General features: G+C 34.0%; 1 protein-coding gene across 2 annotated transcripts; it reads left to right on the forward strand.

Annotated features, from left to right (window-relative positions):
- The first annotated feature begins 3979 nt into the window (after positions 1–3979).
- Positions 3980–17958, forward strand: FAB1D (FORMS APLOID AND BINUCLEATE CELLS 1A). 2 transcript variants are annotated; one of them, XM_028216543.2, is made up of 13 exons: positions 3980–4248; positions 5765–5974; positions 6069–6102; positions 6223–6939; positions 7451–7595; positions 7671–8012; positions 11256–12107; positions 12451–12785; positions 13539–13665; positions 13789–13944; positions 15354–16799; positions 16887–17153; positions 17333–17958. In XM_028216543.2, the coding sequence occupies exons 1-13, from the start codon at positions 4230–4232 to the stop codon at positions 17687–17689; spliced, it is 5007 nt and encodes a 1668-aa protein (XP_028072344.2). In that variant the 5' UTR covers positions 3980–4229; the 3' UTR covers positions 17690–17958. The 2 variants fall into 2 exon arrangements, with proteins under 2 accessions (XP_028072344.2, XP_082776622.1); XM_082920496.1 differs by having other exon boundaries at positions 4062–4248; positions 4775–5974.
- The last annotated feature ends 5751 nt before the right edge of the window (positions 17959–23709 follow it).

Raw genomic sequence — 23709 nt, forward strand, 5'->3', positions numbered from 1 at the left:
ATATAGCTTATTCTAGATTAAAATTTTGACAATTTAAAAGTGAAAGTTAAAAGCACCTCTCAATAAGCTTTTGAAAATCAATTTATTTTAAAACTTATTTAAATTATTTTTACTTAATAAATGATAAGCAAGTTACACTAAATAATCTGACACAGACTCTCAGGAAAAAAAAAAAACTATAAACAGCTTAGATAAACTGCACCAAATGGCCACGCTATGAGGTCAATGATTCAAATCATGTCAAGGTGTTATTTTGGAAAGTGCTAAATTTTTTGTTTATTACAAAAAGTAGAGAGGTGATATAACCCAAATAAACTAAAAATTCAAAAAGTTTGCCTTTTTTTTTTTTTTTTTTCTCACTTTCCAAAAGAGGCCAAAGATTTCATAATTTTCATAATCATATATATTTTTAGCATATGAATGAAAGATTAATATCCATTAGTAGCAGTTTTGTGCATCAATGGGTATATTGTACCATAAAGAAAACCATACAAAGATGGTTAAAGTTTTATTTTGGCTATTTCTTCTGCTATATTATCCAATTTTAGGTTGTATCAAGATAATAATTTGTAGATGTTAAGATTTAAAAACAATAAATTTCACTAGGATCCTAAATAATTCTAGTAGATCTCATGCTTGAATCTCTTGCAACGTACAAATACTCTTAGCTTAACCAATAATAATAAATCTCTCTTTTTTAAATTTTTTTTTTTAATTTTTAATTTTTATTTTATGCATTGTTTACTATCATATGTTACCCACTATAAAGACTGGTGAATTCAATAATTTAGTGGATCAGGTGATTAGTCTTGATTAGTTTTACTATTATCAAGCTATTTTTGTTTGTTTTATATATATATATATATATTGTTTAAAGCTTTATATAGGATTTTTAAAATTAAATTGTTGAAAGTTCATAAACATTTTTAGCCTTCGTTTGGCTAACTTAGTTGGGCTAAAAAAATACAAAATAAAATAGGCTAAATAAGTCAATAAAATAAAATGTCATATCCAAATCATAATTATTTCACTTTTTCTCTCAAAAAAAGTCAAATCAAATGAACTTTTTAATTCAAAACTAAAAAGTCCCAATTCAAAAAAACCAACTAAAAAAGCCAACGCCAAACAAGGAAGTAAAATGATTCTACAACACATAGATTAAAATTTGGAAACTATAAAATAAATGAAAAAAAAAATGTGAAAAGTACTCATTTTCATTCAATTGGTCTACAAATACTAGGTAAATTACTCACCTGTGCTCCATTGACTTATAATAATTCTGTGGCTCAAATGTGGCTCAAATGGCCAAAACGACGTCGTTTTGAGTACAAAACAACATTAAAATGGCCAAAACGACGTCGTTTTGGCCATTTGAGCCACATTTGAGCCACAAAATTAGGGCCCCCAAACATTTTTCACAAAAGTAATAGGGAGTTTAACAAGTAACTTACCCTCGTTTAGGAGTAGATTATTTTAGTAATTTTTTAATTTTTTAATTAAAATATGAGATAAAAAAATTTATATATTTGTAATATTTTTTAATTTTTTATAAAAAAAAATGTGCAAAAAGTAGAGAGAAAAATGAATCTTTGATTTTTTGATATAGGCCGTTAGTTTTTTAGTTATTTTAATGATTTTTTGACTTTTAGATTCAAACAGTAAGTTGCCAAACGAGACCTTAGTTATCAATTGTTCTGATAATTTAAAATGAAAGTTTTAGAATTAAAATAAAAAAAACTTGACCCTTTTATTTTATTTTATTATTTTTTAGATTTGACCCTTTTATTAATTGTAGGATATTAACAAGTTGGCTATAAAAAAAAAAAAAAATCAAGTTGGCTAGCATTGTTAAAAATGATATAGAAAATTGCCTTAAACTTTTTTGGTCAAGAAAACTGTCTTAATTAGAGGAAATATTAAATATAAAAAATAAAAAATAAAATGCGGTCAAGCTAGCTAAAGTCTAACTATCGCTTAAATTAGAAAAATAATGTTAAAGTAATTTAAACATTTTATACATCTATTTTTATAAGTATAGGCTCATTTTTCATCGTCGGTGGTCCATATAGTTTGTTTTTGAGTTACTGCAGTCCTTATATTTTTAATTATATTTAATTTTGCATTTGAATTTTACAAATTATCCAAATTTAATCTAATTAATAATGCACATTTATAAATTGAATTGAAATTAATGAACAAAATAATTAATTTAGTATTCTTAAAGTGATTGGAATCCTGGTGTCTGTCCTAAAATAGTTGTCCTTAATTTTTATTAAATTTTTAATAGATGTTATTAATTATATTTAAATTAAAAAATAAAATTAATACAATTAAAACTATAAAAACCAAACTAATAGAAAAATAAATTACAAATAGCACGTTAATAATTTGCCAAAAAATGATAAGGACAAAATCAGAAAACCATAAAAGATTGTGGTTATTACACAATCACCCCGAAAAAGATCAACATGTATATCCACTTATTACATTACACGTATATATAGACATAAATCAGCTTTGAATTTAGTGAATGTAAAAAATAATATATTATAGGTAAATCACAAGTAAAATATTTGAAATTTATTTAAAATATGTATTGTCTCACATATTTTAAAAAATTATAAATATTTTTTATTAGAATTTTTATTTTATAAAATTAATAGAAAAATAAAATTTCTAATTATTCTTCTATACAACAATAAAATTATCTGAATTGTTAATTGAAATATATTTTTGATATTATTAAAAACTGTTAATTTGACTAGATAATTTATTAATAAAAGAAGTGTGATGCAATTTATAAAACTACAAAAGACAATTCGTATTTAAACAAATCTCAGAAACTAATATTTGTAATTTATCTTGTATTAGAACAACTCTAACGGTGAGACATTGGAGCTGCTATTGCTATAAAATAGTATGGAGTTCACTTTTTTCATCTCCCACGGTGAGCTCTCAAAGTTGCTAAACTATACTTGGGTAAATTATATTCACACCCCCTGAGATTTGGTTCGATTACATTTCACTTCCTGACGTTATAGAAATTATATTCCCACCCTTGTCGTTAATAGTCTTATTTCACAAACCCATACTTATATAAAAGGCAATAACTTTTAGTAAGAAAATAGAAGAAATTATATTTAAAAAAAAAAAGTAAAGCAAAGGGAAAAAAAAAACAAAAGAAGTAAAGTAAAGTAAAAAAAGAAAAAATATGTAAATTCAATGTCTTTTTGATACTAACATTAATTCCATCTAAATAATTACAATGACAAGGGAGTCAGTGTAATTTCCCAAACTTTAAAAATAATATGTATTAAATCCAAACTTCAGAGAGTGTTAGTGTAATTTACACATTATACTTTTACTATATCTTTCGTCAAATTTCATATCAATTTTATCTATAGTTAAAGTTGCCAGTACAACAATTTTAAGAGACCGGTAGTTGACTAGGTAGATAACCGAATGATCGATCGGGTGGTGAAAGTTGCAAAAAATGCTAAATTACAAAATTTTAAAACCCGCCAGTCGTCCAATTAAGATAAAAAATAACAATTTTACCATTAAAGCAACATTATTATCCCATAACTTTTTACATTATTCATTATTCATTATTAATTATAGATTTAACTATTCTTTTTACCAATTGACCATTAAAATTGTTCTTATATGACATTTATTATCATTTTATTTTATTTATTTTGATGGGGTCTTATCGTGTTATTATTTATATAATATATAGGCTCCGTCCCTGTCTGTGCTATTACATACGCAATACTAATGTTGTTTTTGGTCGAGGGATTTGAGGAGGGATTTGGAAAGGGAAATGAAAAAGGTAGGTGAAATGTGAAAAAAAATATATCTATATTTCACATAGTTTCACACATCTTTTCCCTTTCTCTTTCTAAATTCCTCTTCAAATCCCTCAACCAAACACACAGCATAACAGTAATTCAGTAACAACACAGTGGGCCCCACTTTTGAGGAAATTCTTTCTTTTGCTTTCTTCTGCTTTCTTCTTACATTCACCTTTCTTTGTCCTTCTCAAATTCACATTCTTTTCTCTTTGACGCGCTCTCTCTCTCTCTGTCTCTCTCTTCAATTAGCAAGTTTTTTCTCTCTTTCTTTACTTTCCCGAGAAACAAACAGAAAATATTGGTAATTGGGTATACTGAATTGGTGATGGTGGTGGTGGTTATATCCTTGGTTGGTATTGATTTGGAGTTGGTGACATGCGTGCTTGCTTGAATGGTAAGTTCATCCAAATCCAAATCCTTTCCATTTTTTCATTTTAATATCCTCTTCATGGATCTGGTTTCCGTTTTCAGCTCAAAATGTTAGCAGCTTTTATGTCTGAGATATTATATTGTTGTAATAATGTTTGATTTTGTGTTTAATTGTTGTTTAGTGTTTTGGAAAATGAAATTACTATTGAGGATCTTGTGGACTCACAAGTCACCAGATCAACTGTCTATAAATTCCTGGGATGTTTTGGGGGCTTTTTTTTCTGTGGGTTGTCTTTGTTTTTTCATTTGAATAGTATCGACTTTTGGAGTGGTTTGTTTTTGATTTTGACTCTTCTCTCTCTTCTTTCGACCTAAAGATTCATCAGATTTGGGTAATAATCTCAATTGGGTTTTCTGTTTCTTCTTCTTTGTATTGTAAGAGATTGGATGGTCAGTCTGTCAGTTGCTTAATGGTCTTATTTGTTTCACTCTCAAATTATATAATATCATTTTTATAAATTTATTTTCTATTTTTGTTTTTGTTTTTGAAGGTTTGTAACTGGTGATTATGATGTTCATACGTTTTGATCTTGATATCGGAAGATGATTACTGTATTGGGCTTTGTATTAGTCCTGAATTCCTCTTTATTATTTTTCTCTCTATTTCTTATCAAGATTTGATGATGTTGAATATTTGGATTCTCACAAAAACAAGTAAATGTGGACAGTTTTGATCTGAGCATTTGAATGTGGCAGTCATGACATCTAATAGATTTATGAATTTGGGAGATCTAAGAGTATTTTGCGCTCCTTATTTTATTCTTGTTTTTATTCACACAATTATTGTCTGATGGTGAATCTGAAGCTTTGCCTATAAGATCATTCTTTTAAATTTCCCTTTTATTATATTTATGAATGCCTCTGCAAATTTTTTTTTTAAAATTTTATTTCAAGGAAATTTGGGTTTAAGGGTGTTAGTATCTAGGTGTTTTGGTCAACAGTTTCTTAACTTTGACAAGTTCAAGGTTTTTAATTTGGGGTTTCTGTGGTTTTTGAATCCTTAATTGTTGCAAAACACTATTTTTCTTCTCTTTTAAATTTCCTTTTTATTGTATTTATGAATGCCTCTGCAATTTTAATTTTAATTTTAATTTTTATTTTTAAAATTTTATTTCAAGGAAATTTGAGTTTAAGGGTGTTATACTGTATCTAGGTGTTTTGGTCAACAGTTTCTTAACTTTGACAAGTTCAAGGTTTTTAATTTGGGGTCTGTGGTTTTTGAATCCTTAATTGTTGCAAAACACTATTTTTCTTTTCGTTATTTTTTATTTTTATAAATCTTCATTCGGTGTTGGTAATTCATTTGGATTTTGTTAAATGCTGAGAACGGGGAGTTTCTATTTTTATTTTTCTTTTTTTATGACTAGTTAATTAATCCTTTTAATCTTGAACTAGTTAGCTGATCAAGGTTAGATTGAATGCATGAGTTAGCCAAATATCCTGGGATTGAATGTGTAATATGTGTCATGTTTGTGGAGCAGTGTCAACAATGTCAAATGAATGCAAGGAGAACCATGAAAATGAAAATTCTATTAAATTAAATGGCAATGATGCCGTTTGGCCATGTAAATTTTGTGGGGAAAAGAAAGAGAAAGAATCAATAAAGCAGGATGGTTCAAGTCCTTATGCAACACCATTGATAAGTCCAACTCGTTCACTGACCAGTAGTGATAGCACTGTCTCAAGCTGCAGTAAAGTTTCCCACTCTTCCTATTATTCTTTTGTTTCTCATCCATTTGGATTAAGTGTCCTTCGATTGATTACTTTTGTCTTCTTGTCCTTCAGGTGATTTTTCTGTTGATGCATACCAAAATGGCAGGTATGCTCATCCATTTGGATTAAGAATATATGGTTTTTTTTTTTGGTTGAGTTATTACCAAGATAACCAGTCTCTTTCTTGCCTTTTTATATTTTGTTATGACCTTTTGATTTTTGATAGGGGTTATCAAGAAGAAGTTGGCTCAGACAGTTGTAGAGAGGATCTCAACTTTAGGCCAAATGGGCACCACCAGAACTTGAGCTGTCCGATTCATGAAAATGGAATTCATCGATCCAACATGGTGGCAAAAGACAACGCCAAGGAGAGCAGTAGTGTAAATAACAGGGGCAGTGCATCTAGAGATGCAGAAATTGTAGGAAATGGTGATAATCAAGAAGCAAAAGATAATGTTTTTGGAAGTGCTAGTTTAGATATTAATTTGGAAACTGAGACAGCTCACTCTTCAAAAGATGAACTGGATTTTTTCATATGGATACCTCCATATGCAGAAGACATTGAGGATGACATTGAGGATAGTGTGGTCAATTATGACGACGACGACGATGATGAGTGTGGTGATGGCACAAAGTGGGGAAAGCCTTGTAGTTTAAGCAGCTTTGGAGAAGAAGGCAGTGGGAGCTACAGGTTCAGAGCGGAAAAGCAAAAGGCAATGGAAGAGGTGATGAATGGAAAGTTCAAGGCTCTTGTCTGTCAACTTCTTAGGTCTGTAGGGGTTTCCTTTTCTGGGGAAGATGGTGACAGTTGGGTGGATATAGTTACTTCTTTATCATGGGAAGCTGCTTCATTTGTGAAGCCTGATGCTACTGAGGGCAAGGCAATGGATCCTGATGGCTATGTGAAGATCAAGTGTGTTGCAACTGGTTCTCCTAGCCAAAGGTGATATGCTTTTTATGTCCACTTTAATAGGAAAATCAAATTTTCTTCATTGAAGTTGGAAGCAGAGAAGTAATCTCTTCTGCATATGTTGGATGCTTAATTGGATCTTGGATCAGTGCATTTCCAATAAATCATCTAAAGAAAATCCTTTTGTTTGAACATGAGGAAATTGGTAATTTGTAGGCTTTTCAGTAAGCCATGGATTCTACCATAATTGTTTCCATTAATGGGGACTAAACTAATGGGGATAACTTTTCAAACTATTAAGTCAGGCACCCGAGTTGAAAATTTCTTATGTATTTCATTAATACATGAAATGTATATATTTTTTTTTGGTGAAAATTAAGTTAGGTGTCTGTGCAGACACCGTGTTCACAATTCTTATGTTGCATTAAGTGTGAAAATTGTGCTGAATAGAATTTTAATGCTGTAAAAATCAACCATCTAAATGTCACCAAGCTTTATTGGGGAGTGTGTTTTATTTGAAATTAAATCGCATTTGATTTTGCAGTCAAGTGATCAGAGGCTTGGTCTTCAAAAAGCACGCTGCACACAAGCATATGCCAACCAAGTACAAGAACCCCAGATTGTTGTTGATCCGAGGTGCGCTAGGTCTTTCTTCAAGTGGGCTGTCATCATTCGAATCAATGCAGCAGGTAAAATGTTTGGAATGGTTTTATGTTCTCAAGGAAGTGTGTAACTATCTATTCTAATTGTATAATCATTGACAGGAACAAGATAGTCTGAAGTCCATCATCGACATGATAGAAATGTGCCATCCAAATGTGGTTTTAGTGGAGAAAACTGTTTCTCGCGATATCCAAGAGTCTATTCTTGCAAAAGGAATGACACTAGTCTTTGATATGAAACTCCATCGTCTGGAGAGAGTTGCTCGTTGTACTGGTTCACCGATCTTATCAACGGAGATCTTGGCGGGCCAAAAACTTAAACACTGTGATTCCCTTTATTTTGAAAAATTTGTAGAGGAGCACACTGGCTCTGGTGATGTTGGAAAGAGGCCCTGCAAAACATTGATGTTCATCGAGGGCTGTCCTACACGCCTTGGTTGTACGGTGCGTGTCCCGTTCCTTTTCAATTTCATTTCTTGTGGCCTAGAAGACTTTACCTTCCAAAGCAGTTAGATTTTAATATAGTTGAAGATCATTAAAGGCAGTTCCTCATTTATTGGTTTTTTAAGTACAGGAGTTTGGCATGCTTGTCAGTTTGCTGTAAAATGAATTTTTGAACATTTCTGCTTCACTATATTAGTTCTGTTTCGATAATCTATTTCCCAACACATGCATGCACATGTTTGTATACATAGATGTATGATAATTGATAAATTTCTGTCCGGCACTGTGATGGAGTCCATCTCTTAGGGTCATAATGCTTTATGCTTAAAGGGTTGTATGAACTGGAGGGATCTCATCCTCTTTCTAATTTCATTATTCCAAGAAAAAAAATTTAAAATTTGATACATGTAATTGAAAAAAGTTTGCGAATTTGAGACATACAATAATGAATTATAAGCTATTGCTCTTGATCATTCAGAGTCAAATAGAAGATGTGAACGTAGAAAGTACGGAACCACAATATTCTTTTTTACGTTTTTTTTGTCCCTCTTAAAGAAGTTATTTGTATTTAGGGGAAAAATCACTTTACCCCCTTATACTTTGCCCTGAAAACACATACACCCTCTCAATTTCAAAAACCTACACAATATGCCCCTTGAACTCTGGACTACATTGAAAACATGGATGGAGTTAATGGAAAATGTGAAAAGACAAAATTACCAGGAACATAACTCAAATTTTATACCTCTGCCTCTCGGCTTTCTCTCACCCTCTCAGTTTCTTTTTAATATAGAAGCTCCCAGCCCCCTCCCCATGCTCCACCTGCACCACCCAACACCTTCCCCCCAATTCAGAACCGTGAGAAACTCTTCTCTATATATTATAATGGAGTAACTTTCAATGTATCAGTTCTTTACTATGTGTAATGCAGAGCTAGGATATAATTATCTTCCTAATGTAGTAAATAGAACTTGCTTTTCTTGCTTGGAGATGATCAGATGCAATTTTCCCATGTATTTTGCCTTATATGTGTTTTGACTTTTAAAGCCAAATACGATCTGTTGCAGTTCAAAAGAAGCAGGGGAAACAAAAAACTTTGTGGCAAACAGCCCACTATTTTGAGGGTATAAACATGATTTTAACTATTAGAATGCAATGGCGCATTGCATATGGCTTGCAGCTTGCTTGAGACACTCAGTGTTAAATTGAATAGAGAAGTCGACAGTTTCATCTTTCTCTTAATTACAAAGGATGTAAGTGTGGGCTTTTGAAGTTTAGGGGGTGTAAATGTTTTATAGGCAAAGTACAAAGGGGTAAAGTTAGGTAGCATTTGGTAGAGTTTTAGAATTATGATTTGATAATAGAGTTGTATTTTGAGTTTGTGAATTTTGGAATTATGATTTAAAAAGAGAAAATTTGTTTGGTTATGAGTTTTGAAAAAAGTTTTCAAAACTTAATTGAAAACTTTTAACTCATAACCAAACACACAACTCAAAACTCTATTGAAAATTCTATTCAAAATTCATAACCAAACTCTTTTTAAATTCAATTCAAAAAAATAATTTGTCATTTTGGTCTAAAAAAATAATTTGTATATTTAAAAAAATATCAAAAACAAATATAATTCCCCCCCCCCCCCCCCCCCAAATAACAAGTGGCGATTAGCAATTGCAAAAAAAAAGAAAAAAAGAGAGGGAGTACTGTTCCGGTTAACCGGCTGGGTAGACCAAAAATTCAAAAATTGTTTGGTTTACCAAACATGTTTTCAAAATGTGTTTTGAAATTGATTTGAAATCATGATTTGAAAACTAAAGCCAAACATAGCATTCAAATATAAGGGTGGAAAATTGATTAGAAACTCACACCAAACATAGCCTTAATTTTTCCCTTGTTTTTAGTATGGTTTTGAAGGATCCCCTCTGCCAAAGTACTGAAAATTTGTAACAATTGGTTCTTGCACCTGCATTGATTTTAAACATTATTTTTTGGGCAAGCTCACATCATTCTGAGTGGTATATGTGCAACGTCTTTGATGTTGATGTTAGCTCAACATTAGAGTGCATGTTGGATGTGTGTTTGACATGCATCTGGAAGTGTCCTGCATGTGTCCAACACAGATATTCCATCTTCCATGCTTCTTAGCACCTAGTTGTCGCTCGATACATTATTGCCTTGGCATTGTCCACAAATTGGCTATGAATTATAGAGGAAGGCAGAATAGGGAGCCAACTTTGTTTACAGGATCTGCTTATTTCTGAAATTGTTAAACTTTCTTTATTCTCATTCTCTAAAGAAACCACCTACATACCTTTTTGTTCATTTCTTTTTAGTGTAAAATTCAATTTATTTACAAATTCGTTTTCTTCCATATTTTCGTATATTATGCCATTCTCTGGTATGTACAATGAAGTCAACAAATATTATGAATGATTTATTTTTGAGCATTGTGTACCATACTGACCCCAGTTAACTGGGTTGCTAAGTTGAGTTGGGTTAAGTGGAGCTGAGTATGAAGGTGTAGTTTTCCTTGTCACATTTATTTGGTTATTTTGTGTTGGGTATGGGTGACATTTAATTATTTTGGTTCAATCCTTCTTACCCAATAGCTTAGGAATTTCAAAGGGATTGAATTGGGTAAGGCTTTATAACATCTTTGGAATGGGTACTTCACATCATTTTGAAAATACAGGTAACTATTATGATGAACCTTTATTGAAGGAGGACATTGTGTCAGTATCAAGTTGGTTTTGTAGAATTCTGATGTTATGCTTGTTCGCACCATATTTTTCTTTCCTTGCCTGTTTATGGTGTGTTTGACATGGGTACTAATTCTTAGGTGGTATAATGGTATGCTTGAGTCTTAACGCAAATCACATGAAATTTTTTTTCATATGAACGCCTAATGCTTTTAGTGCCAGGGCTTCACATAGAGAACACAGGAGACTTGTATGCCAGCAACTTCTACCCTGATTCTGGAGTGGGTGTTGGGTTGCAAGTAGCCATTCTCTTAACTGATGCCTTGGCTACTGTACTGTGCATGTTCATGGACTTGGCGAAAAAGTATGAAATATCTGAAAATCATTCTTCTTGGTCTTGGCTTGGGAGTAGACACTGGCTAGTTTTAGTATTTCCTTTTGTGATATAAGTTAAAATTGTAGAATCAAGTTCTTATGTTTTCATGGAATGTGGGCTTTTTGAAGAAATACTTCTAAACTTATAATGGTTACAAACTTGATCTTTCAGATTTTGCTGAAGGGAACTCACAGCAATGAATTGAAGAGGATTAAATGTGTGGTCCAGTGTGCAGTTGTTATGGCATATCATTTAATCCTAGAGACTTCTTTCCTACTAGATCAAGGAGCAATGTTCTCTACCATTCCTTTCAATGGAGTGCCAAGTGTATCACCAACTGATCGACACTCCCCATCAGCTCAATCCGGTAATTCAAAATTTTCTTGTCTCGAGGAGCCTAATGCAGAAACTAATTCTTCGTGTACAATTGACATTCCCATACCCAATGGATTCCATGAAGAAGGGTCCCACAACTTGAACTTGGCATTAGAAGGAAATTCTACATTCTCTTATGAGCCATACAATCCTGTTGTTCTTTCTGGGTTATCATCCCTTTCAGCCTCTCTAAAGAGAGTAATTGGGGACAGTTTCCCTCTTTTGTCCTCTCATTCTTGCCCCTCCATGTCCACATACTTAGAATGTAATGGAAGGGACTCCAATGGTCAAAACCCAGCTTCCCTTCATGTTTCAATTTCTCCAGAGGCATTTGATCATTGTGATGTGGAAGTGAAGGGTAGCTCTGATGAAGACAAAGCATCTGATCATGAACAATCCAATTCGCCGTCTGCTTGTTGCGAAGCCCCTTCAGAGACACAAAAATCTGGTGGAAATGGTGAAGACCAAATGCAAAGTAAGGATAACATCAGTACAGTGTTGGATTCTGAGAGTATTTTGGTTTTGATGTCTATCCGGAATGCCTCAAGAGGGACTATTTGTGAGCAAAGTCATCTTTCTCATATCAAGTTCTACCGGAACTTTGATGTTCCCCTTGGAAAGTTTTTGCAGGATAATTTACTCAATCAGGTTCCTCAAAACTCCATTTGTTTGGGCATTTTTATTCTTGTATTGTCAGTATGAGCTTTTGGACGAGTTTAACAGGATTGCCGAGTGGAACTTTCATCTACAGAAGTGACTATTGTTGTTTCTCCAGGGTTCTGAAGGTTGCTTTGGTCATTCTATTGAGAAGCAGTTTTTACTTTTCAGTGAAATGACTAAATAATTGTTAGTGTCCTGATCAGAAGGATGTGATGGTCTTTGTTAAAGTTTTGGTCATACTTGAATTATATTTCGTTTGATCATTTTTCTTTTTAGTTTTGTTTTGTATTCACTTGAAGTGAGCACTCATACAAACTGCCGGTTTGTGCAGAGGCTTCAGTGCAAGACATGCAATGAGCCACCAAACGCTCATTTTTACTACTATGCACATCACAATAAGCAGCTCACAATCCAAGTTAGAAGCTTGCCTAATATGTGGCATTTGCCTGGTGAAACTGAAGGGAAACTTTGGATGTGGAGTCGCTGTGGTAAATGTAAATCTCACAATGGGAACTCAAAATCTACTAAAAGAGTGTTGGTATCCACTGCTGCCCGTGGTTTGTCATTTGGAAAGTTTTTGGATCTCAGCTTTTCAAACCACTCTTCATTTAGTAGACCATCTAGCTGTGGGCATTCTTTGCACAGGGACTTCCTTTGCTTCTTTGGGTACGGCCTACTTGTTAATACTATGTATTCCAAGGCTGCATTTGTTTGGGTGTTCTGCATTGAGAGGAGCAACATGTTTATATTTATCTAAGTTGTGATATCTTGATGTGTTTGTGAATGTTCATGTGGATGTAAAAACAGAATTAGCAGGAGGGGCTTGGGCTTGGAGAGACACTTTGGGCCTTTTTGTCCCTGCACTGCACCATAAAAGTTTATTGTCAATGGGTAATTCTGTTCGCACACCACACCTTATCTCAGTACACACCATTTGTACCGTTTGAATATCAACTTCCGAACAAACATCAATTGTTCAAATATCAACTATTGACCAAAAATCAATTGGTCGAATAAAAATCCTATTCAATAGTTAATATCCGAACAATTGATTTTTGTTCAGAAGTTGATATCTGAACGGCACAAATAGTGTGTATTGTGATAAAGTGTGGTATGCAAATAGAATTTCTCATTTTCAATAGCTTTGATAAAAAAGTTGTAAAATTTACATCCATTTGAGAGGGGATGGTGGATTATCAAATTGGGCTAGATTTAACTTTTCCCTTAAGAAATCCACAGTTCTTGTGCTTGCATTTCCTGTCGTGGTCTTAGTATATCTCCTCTAAATCCACTTTTCTGTTTTCATGAGATAGATGATTATATCTGTGGATCATGTGTATGTTTTATTACATCCCTTCTACACTACCTTTTGTGAGTTTTTGTATCTATATTCTTACTTCATCTGAATTCTACGTGCAGATTAGGCCCCATGGTTGCAATGTTGAGATACTCTCAAGTTGAAACCTATTCTGTGTCTTTACCACCTCAGAAACTGGAGTTCAGTAATTTAATCAAACGAGAGTTGCTTAAGAGGGAAATTGAAAATGTATGAACTTTTTTGAGCATGCTCTTTTCCATTTGTCTCTTCCGGGTCAATGATAAATGACAAGTATTTGTTCTTATTTTCTTGCTTCAACTGGAATTGACATTTTCTTTCTTTACCTCCAAGGTTTACATGAAAGGAATACATTTGTTCGAGGAGGTTGCAAAATCTTTGCAAGAGATTTCCTCTCGATTTTCAGGTTCAAGCCTGAACCTTGGTGGAACAATAAAGGAGTTCTCTGATATTGAAGAGATGTTAAAGCAGGAAAGGAGTCAATTTGAGGTTAGATCTCAACATCTTCTTGGTACTAATTGTTTTTATTGTTTTGCTTGTAAGTTGGAAGAACTATGTATAGGTGTTCGTCTGCTTTGATGAATTTAGTTTGTTACAACACAAGACATCTCTCAGTGCCTAATTTTCATTTGTCAAGGTTGATAAATTACACAGTATAGACATAGATTTCCTTTTTTGACAAGCTTTAATATAGTACATGTATGCCTCTGTATATGCCTTTGTGCATGAAGCATTGGTATATGACATGGATCTGTGCCTTAATAGAAACAATTTTACTACCTTGTTCTGTGCTGTTGACTTAGTTGTGAATTATTGTAATTCTGTAAGTCTGATGCATATGGATAGGAACTGGGATTACTTGACAATTTTAATTGGGTAATATCCATAATACAGGGTTAATTGCTTTTGCTTATGTTGGTTAGGGGTGGGTCTCAAGTTCAAACCTTACTTTTAAGAACATTGAAGAAAATCTCTTGATTCTTGAATATCCAAGAAAAGCTTACAAAATCACCCCTTAGGCCTCGTTTGGGAACCCTCATTTTTAGCCAAAAAGTCAAAAAGTCACTACATTAGCCAAAAAGCCAACAATTCATACAAAAAAGTCAAAAATTCTTTTTTCTCTCTACTTTTTGCACATGTTTTCGTAAAAAGTCAAAAAGTCATCCCAAACATACTAGTTTTTTTTAACTCATATTTTAGCCAAATAGCCAAAAAGTTACTAAATTAGCCTGTTCCCAAACGAGGCCATGATGAAATAAGATCTATGTTATATGGACTCGGGTACAAGGGTGTGTTGTGTGTGGGTATGTGTCTAAGTGTCCAATTAGTCTAATCCCATGTCCAAAGGCACAGGGACACCACACAATATTCATATTTCTTAATAATACTTGTTTTATATTTGAGGGTGAAATGGTGTTCATAAGGTTCCCTAAAGCATTTCATGCAAAATATGGGGGTTTATGCATAGTTTTGTTGTGGTTAAATCAATTGCGAAGGTGAATGGCCAACTACACATGTTAGACACATATCCCATACCTTCACTCATGTGTTGAGTGTCTAACACGGGTATTTCATACATTTAGAAGAGTTTGTGTAACAGAATAAGACTGTCAAAGTTCTTTTTTGGTTTTGTTAGATATCTTTAGGTATGAGGATTCAGGAACTCGTATTTGTAGTTATCAGATCAGATATGCCACATTCTGGATCTAGTGTAATATTCTTTGCTTATATGATTTATCTTTCCTCCTTATACTATTTTAATTATAGTTCCATGATCTATGTTGTCGAATCACTAACAATTTTTAATCTTCTACATGCAAGTATTTCTTTCTTTAATTCTATAAAATAGTAGCTAAGGTTGTATTTCTGTTCTGTTGGTTGCGTAAATAAAAAATCAGATGAACATTCAGAATGCTGTTGTCAAGAGTGGGAATCCAGATGAGGGCACGTACAAACTTCTTAGTTTGAACCGATTTCTGTGTGATCTTCAGCTTGAATCATGCATCTGGGATCAACGTTTACATTCACTGCTCTCTTCAGACTCTAGAGTGATCAACAATAGAACCACTGGCAAAGCAATGCAGAAGCAAACTTATTTGGAGGATGGCACTGGTGCTGGGGAAACTAACAAGGAAGTAAATTCATTTGGGAATGGCGATAAAATTTCTGACAATGGTGTTGATATGAAAATCAAGTCGGAACCATCTTTAGAGTCCAAAGAATTTCCAATTCAAGAAATTCCCAATGAAGGATCTAGAGAACGAGCCGAGCCATTCACCTCATCTATTGTTGCTGAGGATATTGAGGGCTTAAATGCATCTGGCCATGTCCCTATCCATTTTTGTAGTGGCGATGATAATTGTGAGGAAGAGAATCGTCCTTCGCTTGGTGATTTGGAAGTGGATAGAACCATTCCGATTACTGCAGATCTTGGAGGCGGTGTTCATGATATAAATGTGTCTCAAAGAGATTCGTCTTATTTTCCATTACTACCCAACTCGGAAAATTTGAAGGGATCATCAGTCTGGACTTCATTTTCAGAAATTCGGCGGGAGTACTTGAAGGATCTTCAGAGAGGTTACGTGCCAAAATTGGAATCTATATGTAGCTATACTGTAGAGAGCTTCCCTAATGCTCTTGGATTGATCACTGAGGAGGGCTCAAGGCTACATATACCTCTTGGTACTGATGAATATATTGTGTCAGACTATGAGGATGAATTCTCAAGCATTATTGCTTGTGCTCTTACATTGTTGAATGATGTACCTGCTCCAACAAAGGTTTTGAACGACGATGCTAGGAGAGATAAAGTAACAATGGCTAAAATGTATGAGAAGTCGCACCGCCTGACACGGATATCCTCTCTGATTTCCCCGCATTTCTCTTCTGTTGGCTCTTTGGATTCAGACGGAACCCATTCTCCGCGATCTTTAGAAGAATCACACTTGTCAAGTTTTGATGGGTTGAATTTGTTGCACTCCTTGGTTTCTTTTGGGGATCTTCACCCAGAAGTCTCTATGGGGTTTGGAAAATTACCTGGAAGGGGTAAATATTCTGTACTCTGTTTATATGCCAACCAATTCCGTGAACTCAGAAACGGATGTTGTCCATCAGAGCTTGATTACATTGCTTCCCTGTGCCGTTGTAGAAACTGGGATGCCAAAGGTGGGAAGAGTAAATCGTTCTTTGCTAAAACTCTTGATGACCGCTTCATTATAAAGGAAATTAAGAAGACAGAATTCGAGTCATTCGCAAAGTTTGCTCCAGATTATTTTGGGTATATGAATGAGTGCTATGAGCAAGGGAACCAAACCTGCCTTGCGAAAATTCTTGGGATTTATCAGGTTGGTCTATCTATTTCTTTCATACTCTCTAACCTATATATATATATATACGGTGGACATTCTTTGAAGCATTTGATTCGATTGCAGATAACTATTAGACAGACAAAGAGTGGGAAAGAGATAAAATATGACCTCATGGTGATGGAGAACCTTTCATTTGGTCGAAACATTACACGCCAGTACGATCTTAAAGGTGCTTTGCATGCTCGATTCAATTCTGCTGCTGATGGTTCAGGAGATGTTCTTTTGGACCAAAACTTCGTCAATGACATGAATGCCTCTCCTTTATATGTTGGTACAAAATCCAAGCGTCTTCTGCAACGTGCTGTGTGGAATGACACGACGTTTCTCAATGTGAGTTTGCACGAAGTTATTTTAAAAAATGTGAAAACACAATTTTTTTTCTTCACAAAATTAGAAATCTGTTGGCATTTTTCATTTCCAGTTTTCAAACTTTCGAAAACAAATGGACACTAAAATAAATGTAAGATGTTATTACCTGGGTCAAGCCCTCACTCAGTGCTTATTTGCAGTCAATCAATGTGATGGATTATTCTCTACTGGTGGGAGTGGATACTCATCGGCGTGAACTTGTATGCGGCATTATTGATTATCTGAGGCAATATACTTGGGACAAGCAACTTGAGACATGGGTCAAGTCCTCGCTTGTTGTTCCTAAGAACCAGTTGCCAACCATCATATCTCCGCGAGAGTACAAGAAGAGATTTAGGAAGTTCATTACCACCTACTTCTTGAGTGTCCCCGATCATTGGTGCTCACAGAGATCTGCTAACCCTTGCAAACTGTGTGGAATGGGCACGAGTCACGATGATGACTCTTCTCATTCAAAATCTCACGACCAAAAAGAGCAAAATGGTTTTTCTAGGTGACTTTTGTTTCCACTAGTTCTCAGTAAAATACTGTACATAGTGAAAGTTCACAGCGCATACCCCACTGATTCAGCAATTTTAGTGAATTTCTGGGGAGATATATCTATATATTCCTATAGGTTCTTCAGCTGTCCGTCTCGAGTCATATATATATATATATATATATGTATTTTATTTTTGTAAAATTTATTGAGTAATTGTAGAAAATCGCGATGGTCGGACAGTTTGTATGATTATTTGGAATCAATGAAAAGAAAGTTGTTGTGGTATGAACAAGCTTCAATATTGATGTTATTTTTTGTGGTCTGAACAGTATTCAATATTTACATGTCTTTATTAGGTGAAGAGAAAGAAAGCAATGACGTATTAGTAGAGGAATTTCTTTTCTTGTCTTGTTATATGGATATGTAGAATGACCAAAAAATTGATTTCCAACATAATCAAGGAAAGAAAATGAATATGAAGCTGTCAGAGACAAAATAACTGACAGTTTTGAATGGGAAAATCCTTCCTAATTTTTTTTGTGCAAAATTCATTTTACCTTCATGTGATATGGCGAGCATGGCTATACCTAATGATATGACAATTAATTAGAATACCTGGGTCAACTTTCTCTTTCATATCTTCTCTAATTATTAGTTAATCATTTCTCTTACGGACTCCATCATTGGGTTTAGAAAGTGGACTGGTACATCATTTTTCGTGATATAGCTTCGTAGCATTTTACCCCCCTATCTTTTGAAAATAGTCATATGCCCCATGTGATTTTGGACTAAAATTAATTATAGATATGAAATGAAATGACTATAATACCCTTAAACACTATATTTTTTTTGTTATTTTCTTTCTCTTAATTTTCATACACATAATTTATAATGTCTAGTATTAATTCCATTAAATCACAATTAATTATAAATTCTTAATTATTTATTGTAATTCTTAAATTTTTATTCTAATTCTAATTTTAATTATATTGTAGACCACAATTAATCCTAAATATTTAACTATTTATTATAATTACTAACTTTTTAATCTAATTTTAATTTAATTATATTTTAGATCGCAATTAATCCTAAATTCTTAATTATTTATTATTATAAATTCTAACATGTTAATCTAATTTTAATTTCATTAAAGGGTAAATTACACTTACACCCACTGAGGTTTGTGCTTAATACATATCTGCCCTGACGTTTAGGAAATTACACTAACTCCTTGTCATTGTAATTATTTAGACAAATTGAAAACATTGAACTCATACACTCTTTTTTCTTGCGTTACTTCATTTTTTTTCCAATGTAATTTCCTCTATTTTTCTACTAGGAGTTATTGCTTTTTATATAAGCAGGGGGGTTTGTGAAATGAAACTATTAATGATAGGGTGAGAATGTAATTTCTAAAACGTCAGGGGTGGAATATAATTGGACCAAATCTCAGGGAGTGTTAGTATAATTTACCCTTAATTAAATTTTAGATCAATTCTTAATTATTGTTTGTTTTTATATTTTATTTAATTATTTTTTTATATTTTATGTCAATTTTTAATTATATTTTCATTTAATTTATTTTAATTAACATATTAATGTAATTTTAGGTTTAGAGAAAATAGGAGTAAAATTGTCATTTTGTTGTATTAATTTAATTCTATTTTTTCAGAGAACAAAACAGACTTTAAAAAATAGTATATGTAATATACCAGTATATTTGTCTAGACAGACTGGATAGGGGGACTATAATCCATTGAACTGTTACTGCTGAGATATATGGTCTCTGGACTATTTGATTGGAAATGATTATCCATATTTGTTTTCTTGTGAGATTAGATATCTCGAAATACTATCCTATTGAATTCAATATTTGATTAGAATATTATGATGAATAATAAATGCTCAACAGATTATTTTACCCTTTTCAGTTGTTTACTAAGTAATAGCAATATTAAATTTGTCTTTAATATTTTTAAATTTTTGGCTAGATTAAATAAAATTTTATTTTATTTTATTTTTTAAAATTTAAATAAATTTATTTTTTTAATAAATAAACAAAACATCAATAAAATTTTATGTTATTTTTAAAATAAAATTTTAAATAAATTTATTTTTTAAAAATAATAAATATTAAATAAAATATCAAAAAAATTTAAATAAAACATATATAAAAAATTAAATAAATAAACATCAATAAAAATTAAATAAATTTATTTTATTTTATTTTTTAATTGAGATTTTTACATTTTATTTTAGGAAAAATTAGTCTAAAGTTCCTATCCCATTTTTAGTAATAGAAGAGAGTCACAATATTATTTTGTGATGTCTAAGAGCATCTCCATTGGCAAGCTATTTGAGCTGCCATTGCCAAAATTTGACAAGAGTTTTAAAAAATGTTGCTCTAATGGGCTGCCATAACCCCTGCCAAATTTGGCAAATGCCATTTCATCTCTCAAATTTGGCAACAAGTTTGGCAATTGCCAAACTTGCCCATCATCCAAATAAACATAAATTTGGCTCCAAAATTTTCATGGAAGAAATAAACACAGTGGAACAATAATATATCAGAGATGGAGCAATAATATTTAAAAAAAAAAAAAACACATAATCACCAAATTTCAACATACCAAACACAGAATCACCAAATTTTCAATTTTACAAATTTTAGTTTCACCAATTTGAAGCAAACAAAAATTAAAAAAAAAATAATTAGAAAATTAGCATAGTGAAGTAAAAAAAAAAAAATACTTGACAATGAGAGGAAGAAGAGAGACAGATGATCTTTTTTGTGTTCTTTGATACAGATGATTCTACAAATGATACAAATTCGTGATCTTCTTTGTATTCTTTGATACAGATGATACAATAAGAGAAACAGATGGATGGGGTAGACAGCAGTGAGAGCGAGAGTGAGAGTGAGAGGGAGATGGATAGATTTGGAGGTGGGTTTGTGAAATTTGAAGACATGAATAATTGATTCAGAGGGAATTGGTGATGGACATGTGAGAAAATGACCGATCAGTCAGATAGAAAAGAGATATAGAGAGGGAGAAGAGTGAGATAAAGACAGGGGTGAGGGGTAGAGAGAGATGGAAAACAGAGAGAAACGGAGGTTATGGATGGAGAAGAGAGAGACAGAGAGCAAAGAGAAAGACTGGTGATGGATGGAGAAGAGAGAGACGGAGAGCAGAGAGACTTTCGGTGATGAAGAGAGAAGAGATGATATCTGAGAGTGAGAGAGAGAGAGAGAGAAAGATAGAGATTGGAAGGGAGGAGGTGATGATGAAACCAAATAGAGAGAGAGAGAGAGAGAGACTGAGAGTGAGAGAGAGAGGGAAGAGACATGTGGACGGTGGTGATGAAACCAAATAGAGCCGTTGTGCTCTGTTTGGCTAAAAAAAAAGAAAAAACAAAAATAACAATAAACAGATGGTCGATGGTAATGAAACCAAATAGAGCCGTTGTGTTCTGTATGGCTAAAAAAAAAAAAGAAAAACAAAAATAAACAACAAACAGGTAGACGATGGTGATGAAACCAAATAGAGCCGTTGTGCTCTATTTGGCTAAAAAAAAAAAGAAAAACAAAAATAACAACAAATAGATGGTCGATGATAATGAAACCAAATAGAGCCGTTGTGCTCTGTATGGCTAAAAAAAAAAAAAAAACAAAAATAAACAACAAACAGGTAGACGATCGTGATGAAACCAAATAGAGCTGTTGTGCTCTATTTGGCTAAAAAAAAAAAAAAAAAAAAAAAAAAAAAAAGCCAAAAATAAAAACAATCAACAGTTTGTGTCAAAAATAAATATGTAGTGATATATTTTTGGCTGGGGTGAATTATATATTTTTTTCTCCAATTTTTCATTTTTTTTTTTCATTTTTTATATTTGTCTAGTCGGGAATAATATAAATATATAATTTTTTTTACAAACAATTAAAAAAAGTTCACAAAAGACAAAAAATAAACAAAAATAAAATCACAAAAAAAAAAAAAAATTATATCCAAACAACACCTACAAACTTGGAGGGAAAATTGGTTGAAATTTGCCAAAATAACAAATGACTATTGAAATACCATTGCTATAATTTGATAAAATAATACTATTCATTATCAAATTATAACTGTTAACATATAATATACTATACACTATAGTGCATGTGTAGGCTGTAAAGAGAGCTCACCTTTGTAGCTGTAAAGAACTCATCCACTACCACCTTCAGCTTTGACAGACCCACTACCACCTTCAGCTTTGACAGACGCCTTTGTATTATTTTAATGTATATTTGTATGCTTTCGGTGCTCCAGTATTCTAATTGTCTCCTTCTCCTCTCTATAAAGAGAGAGAACTCATTCTCTTGTATGAATACACAAACATAATAACAGATAGTGATTATACAAATCTGTCTTTCCAGTCTCTCTCTTTTCTCTCTCCCTCCTTACCAATCTTTCATGGTATCAGAGCCCAGAAATACAATTCTGGCATCTCTCAATTTTGGTGCTTAGTCCCGTACACAGTGGAATACACCAAACAGCTCGGAATCTCCTTACGATTCCAACGGCACCAAACCCATCACCAGAAAAGCTCTCACGCGCTCTCACGCGCCGCTCCTTTGCTCGGCGCGTCTCTGCTTCCGTTGCCACGCTCACACGCGCTGCCACGCGCCTTCCACCCTGCCCTGTCGTGCGCCGCGCCTGCTACCGTGCACCCGCGTGTGCCGTTCGTCTACCGTGAACCGCGCGTGCGCCGTTCCGCTATTGTGCACCCGTGTGCGCCATTCTGCTACCATACGCCGCCAGCCCCCTCTGCTACCGTGCGCCGCACGCCTTTCCTGCTAACGTGCGCCGCTGACATCATTTTCCATCCTGCTGACATCATCTCTACACAGCCCACCTTTCCTAGCTATTTTCGACCTTCCGGACTCACTGGTACACTCTGTTTTACCTAATTTTGCTCCTACAGGTCTATCCCTATCTATTTAGCCCTACTCCACTATTATTATGGATCGTCCTGATGCCTCTCATCCCATTTCCGTTATTTTGGATGGTTCCAACTATGTTCTATGGGCCCAAGCCATGTCTTCCTTCCTCAAAGGAAAGAAGCTCTGACGAATTATCACCGGGGACATGACCCAACCGGTCAAAGACACTGCTGAAACCACTGTTTCTCCTGCTACTTCCACATATGAAGATCGCCTTGAGGAATGGGATAGTAAGAATTACCAAATCATTACCTGGTTTCGAAATACTTCTGTTACCTCTATCAGTCTTCAGTTTAGTCGCTTTCAGCTTGACTCTGTCACTACTCTTGCAAAAGACATCTGGGATTTTTTGCAAGAACGATACCAGACTACTGGTCTTGCTCATCAATATCAACTTCAAAGCCAACTTCATCGGATGCGCCAAGAATCTAGTCAGTCCATCAATGACTTCCTTTCTCAAATGTACTCCGTTTGGGACCAGCTTGCTTTTTCCGAACCGACTTGGCCTCACCGAGAAGATGCTGTTTTATTTACTGCTTATCGTAATCAGTAAAGGTTGGTGCACTTTCTCATGGCTCTCACTTCATCTTTTGAGCCCGTACGTGCCTCTCTTCTTCATCGCCATCCCTTGCCCACTCTGGAACAAGCTATTTCTGAGTTGCTATCAGAAGAGACTCGTCTTGGTACTCTCCAAACTCATCATGTGGACTCTGTTCTTGCCACTCCCCCGTACCGGCCATCATTCACCCAGCGGACCACTGCCTGCCTCTACTGTCAGAATCGGGGCCTTCCTTCCACACATCTCTTGGTCAATTGCCCGGTCAGAACCTGCCGATATTGCAACAAACTTAGTCCTGGTCATCTGCAACAGGATTGCTTTCGCCATCCATCCCGCTCATCCTCCAACAGCCACTCTTCTCGCGGTGGTTCTTCTCGGGGGAGCTTTCATCGTTCCAGGAATCAACCTCATTCTGGCAATCAGTCTCCTCACCCCGCCACTGCTGCTGCTGCCGCTGAGGGTTTTTCTGAGTCTCCGGCTCCGTCTACCCCTC

This window comes from Camellia sinensis, chromosome 3 (genome assembly GCF_055761805.1).
Source record: "Camellia sinensis isolate YWXY chromosome 3, ASM5576180v1, whole genome shotgun sequence".
Classification (NCBI taxonomy): Eukaryota; Viridiplantae; Streptophyta; class Magnoliopsida; order Ericales; family Theaceae; genus Camellia; species Camellia sinensis.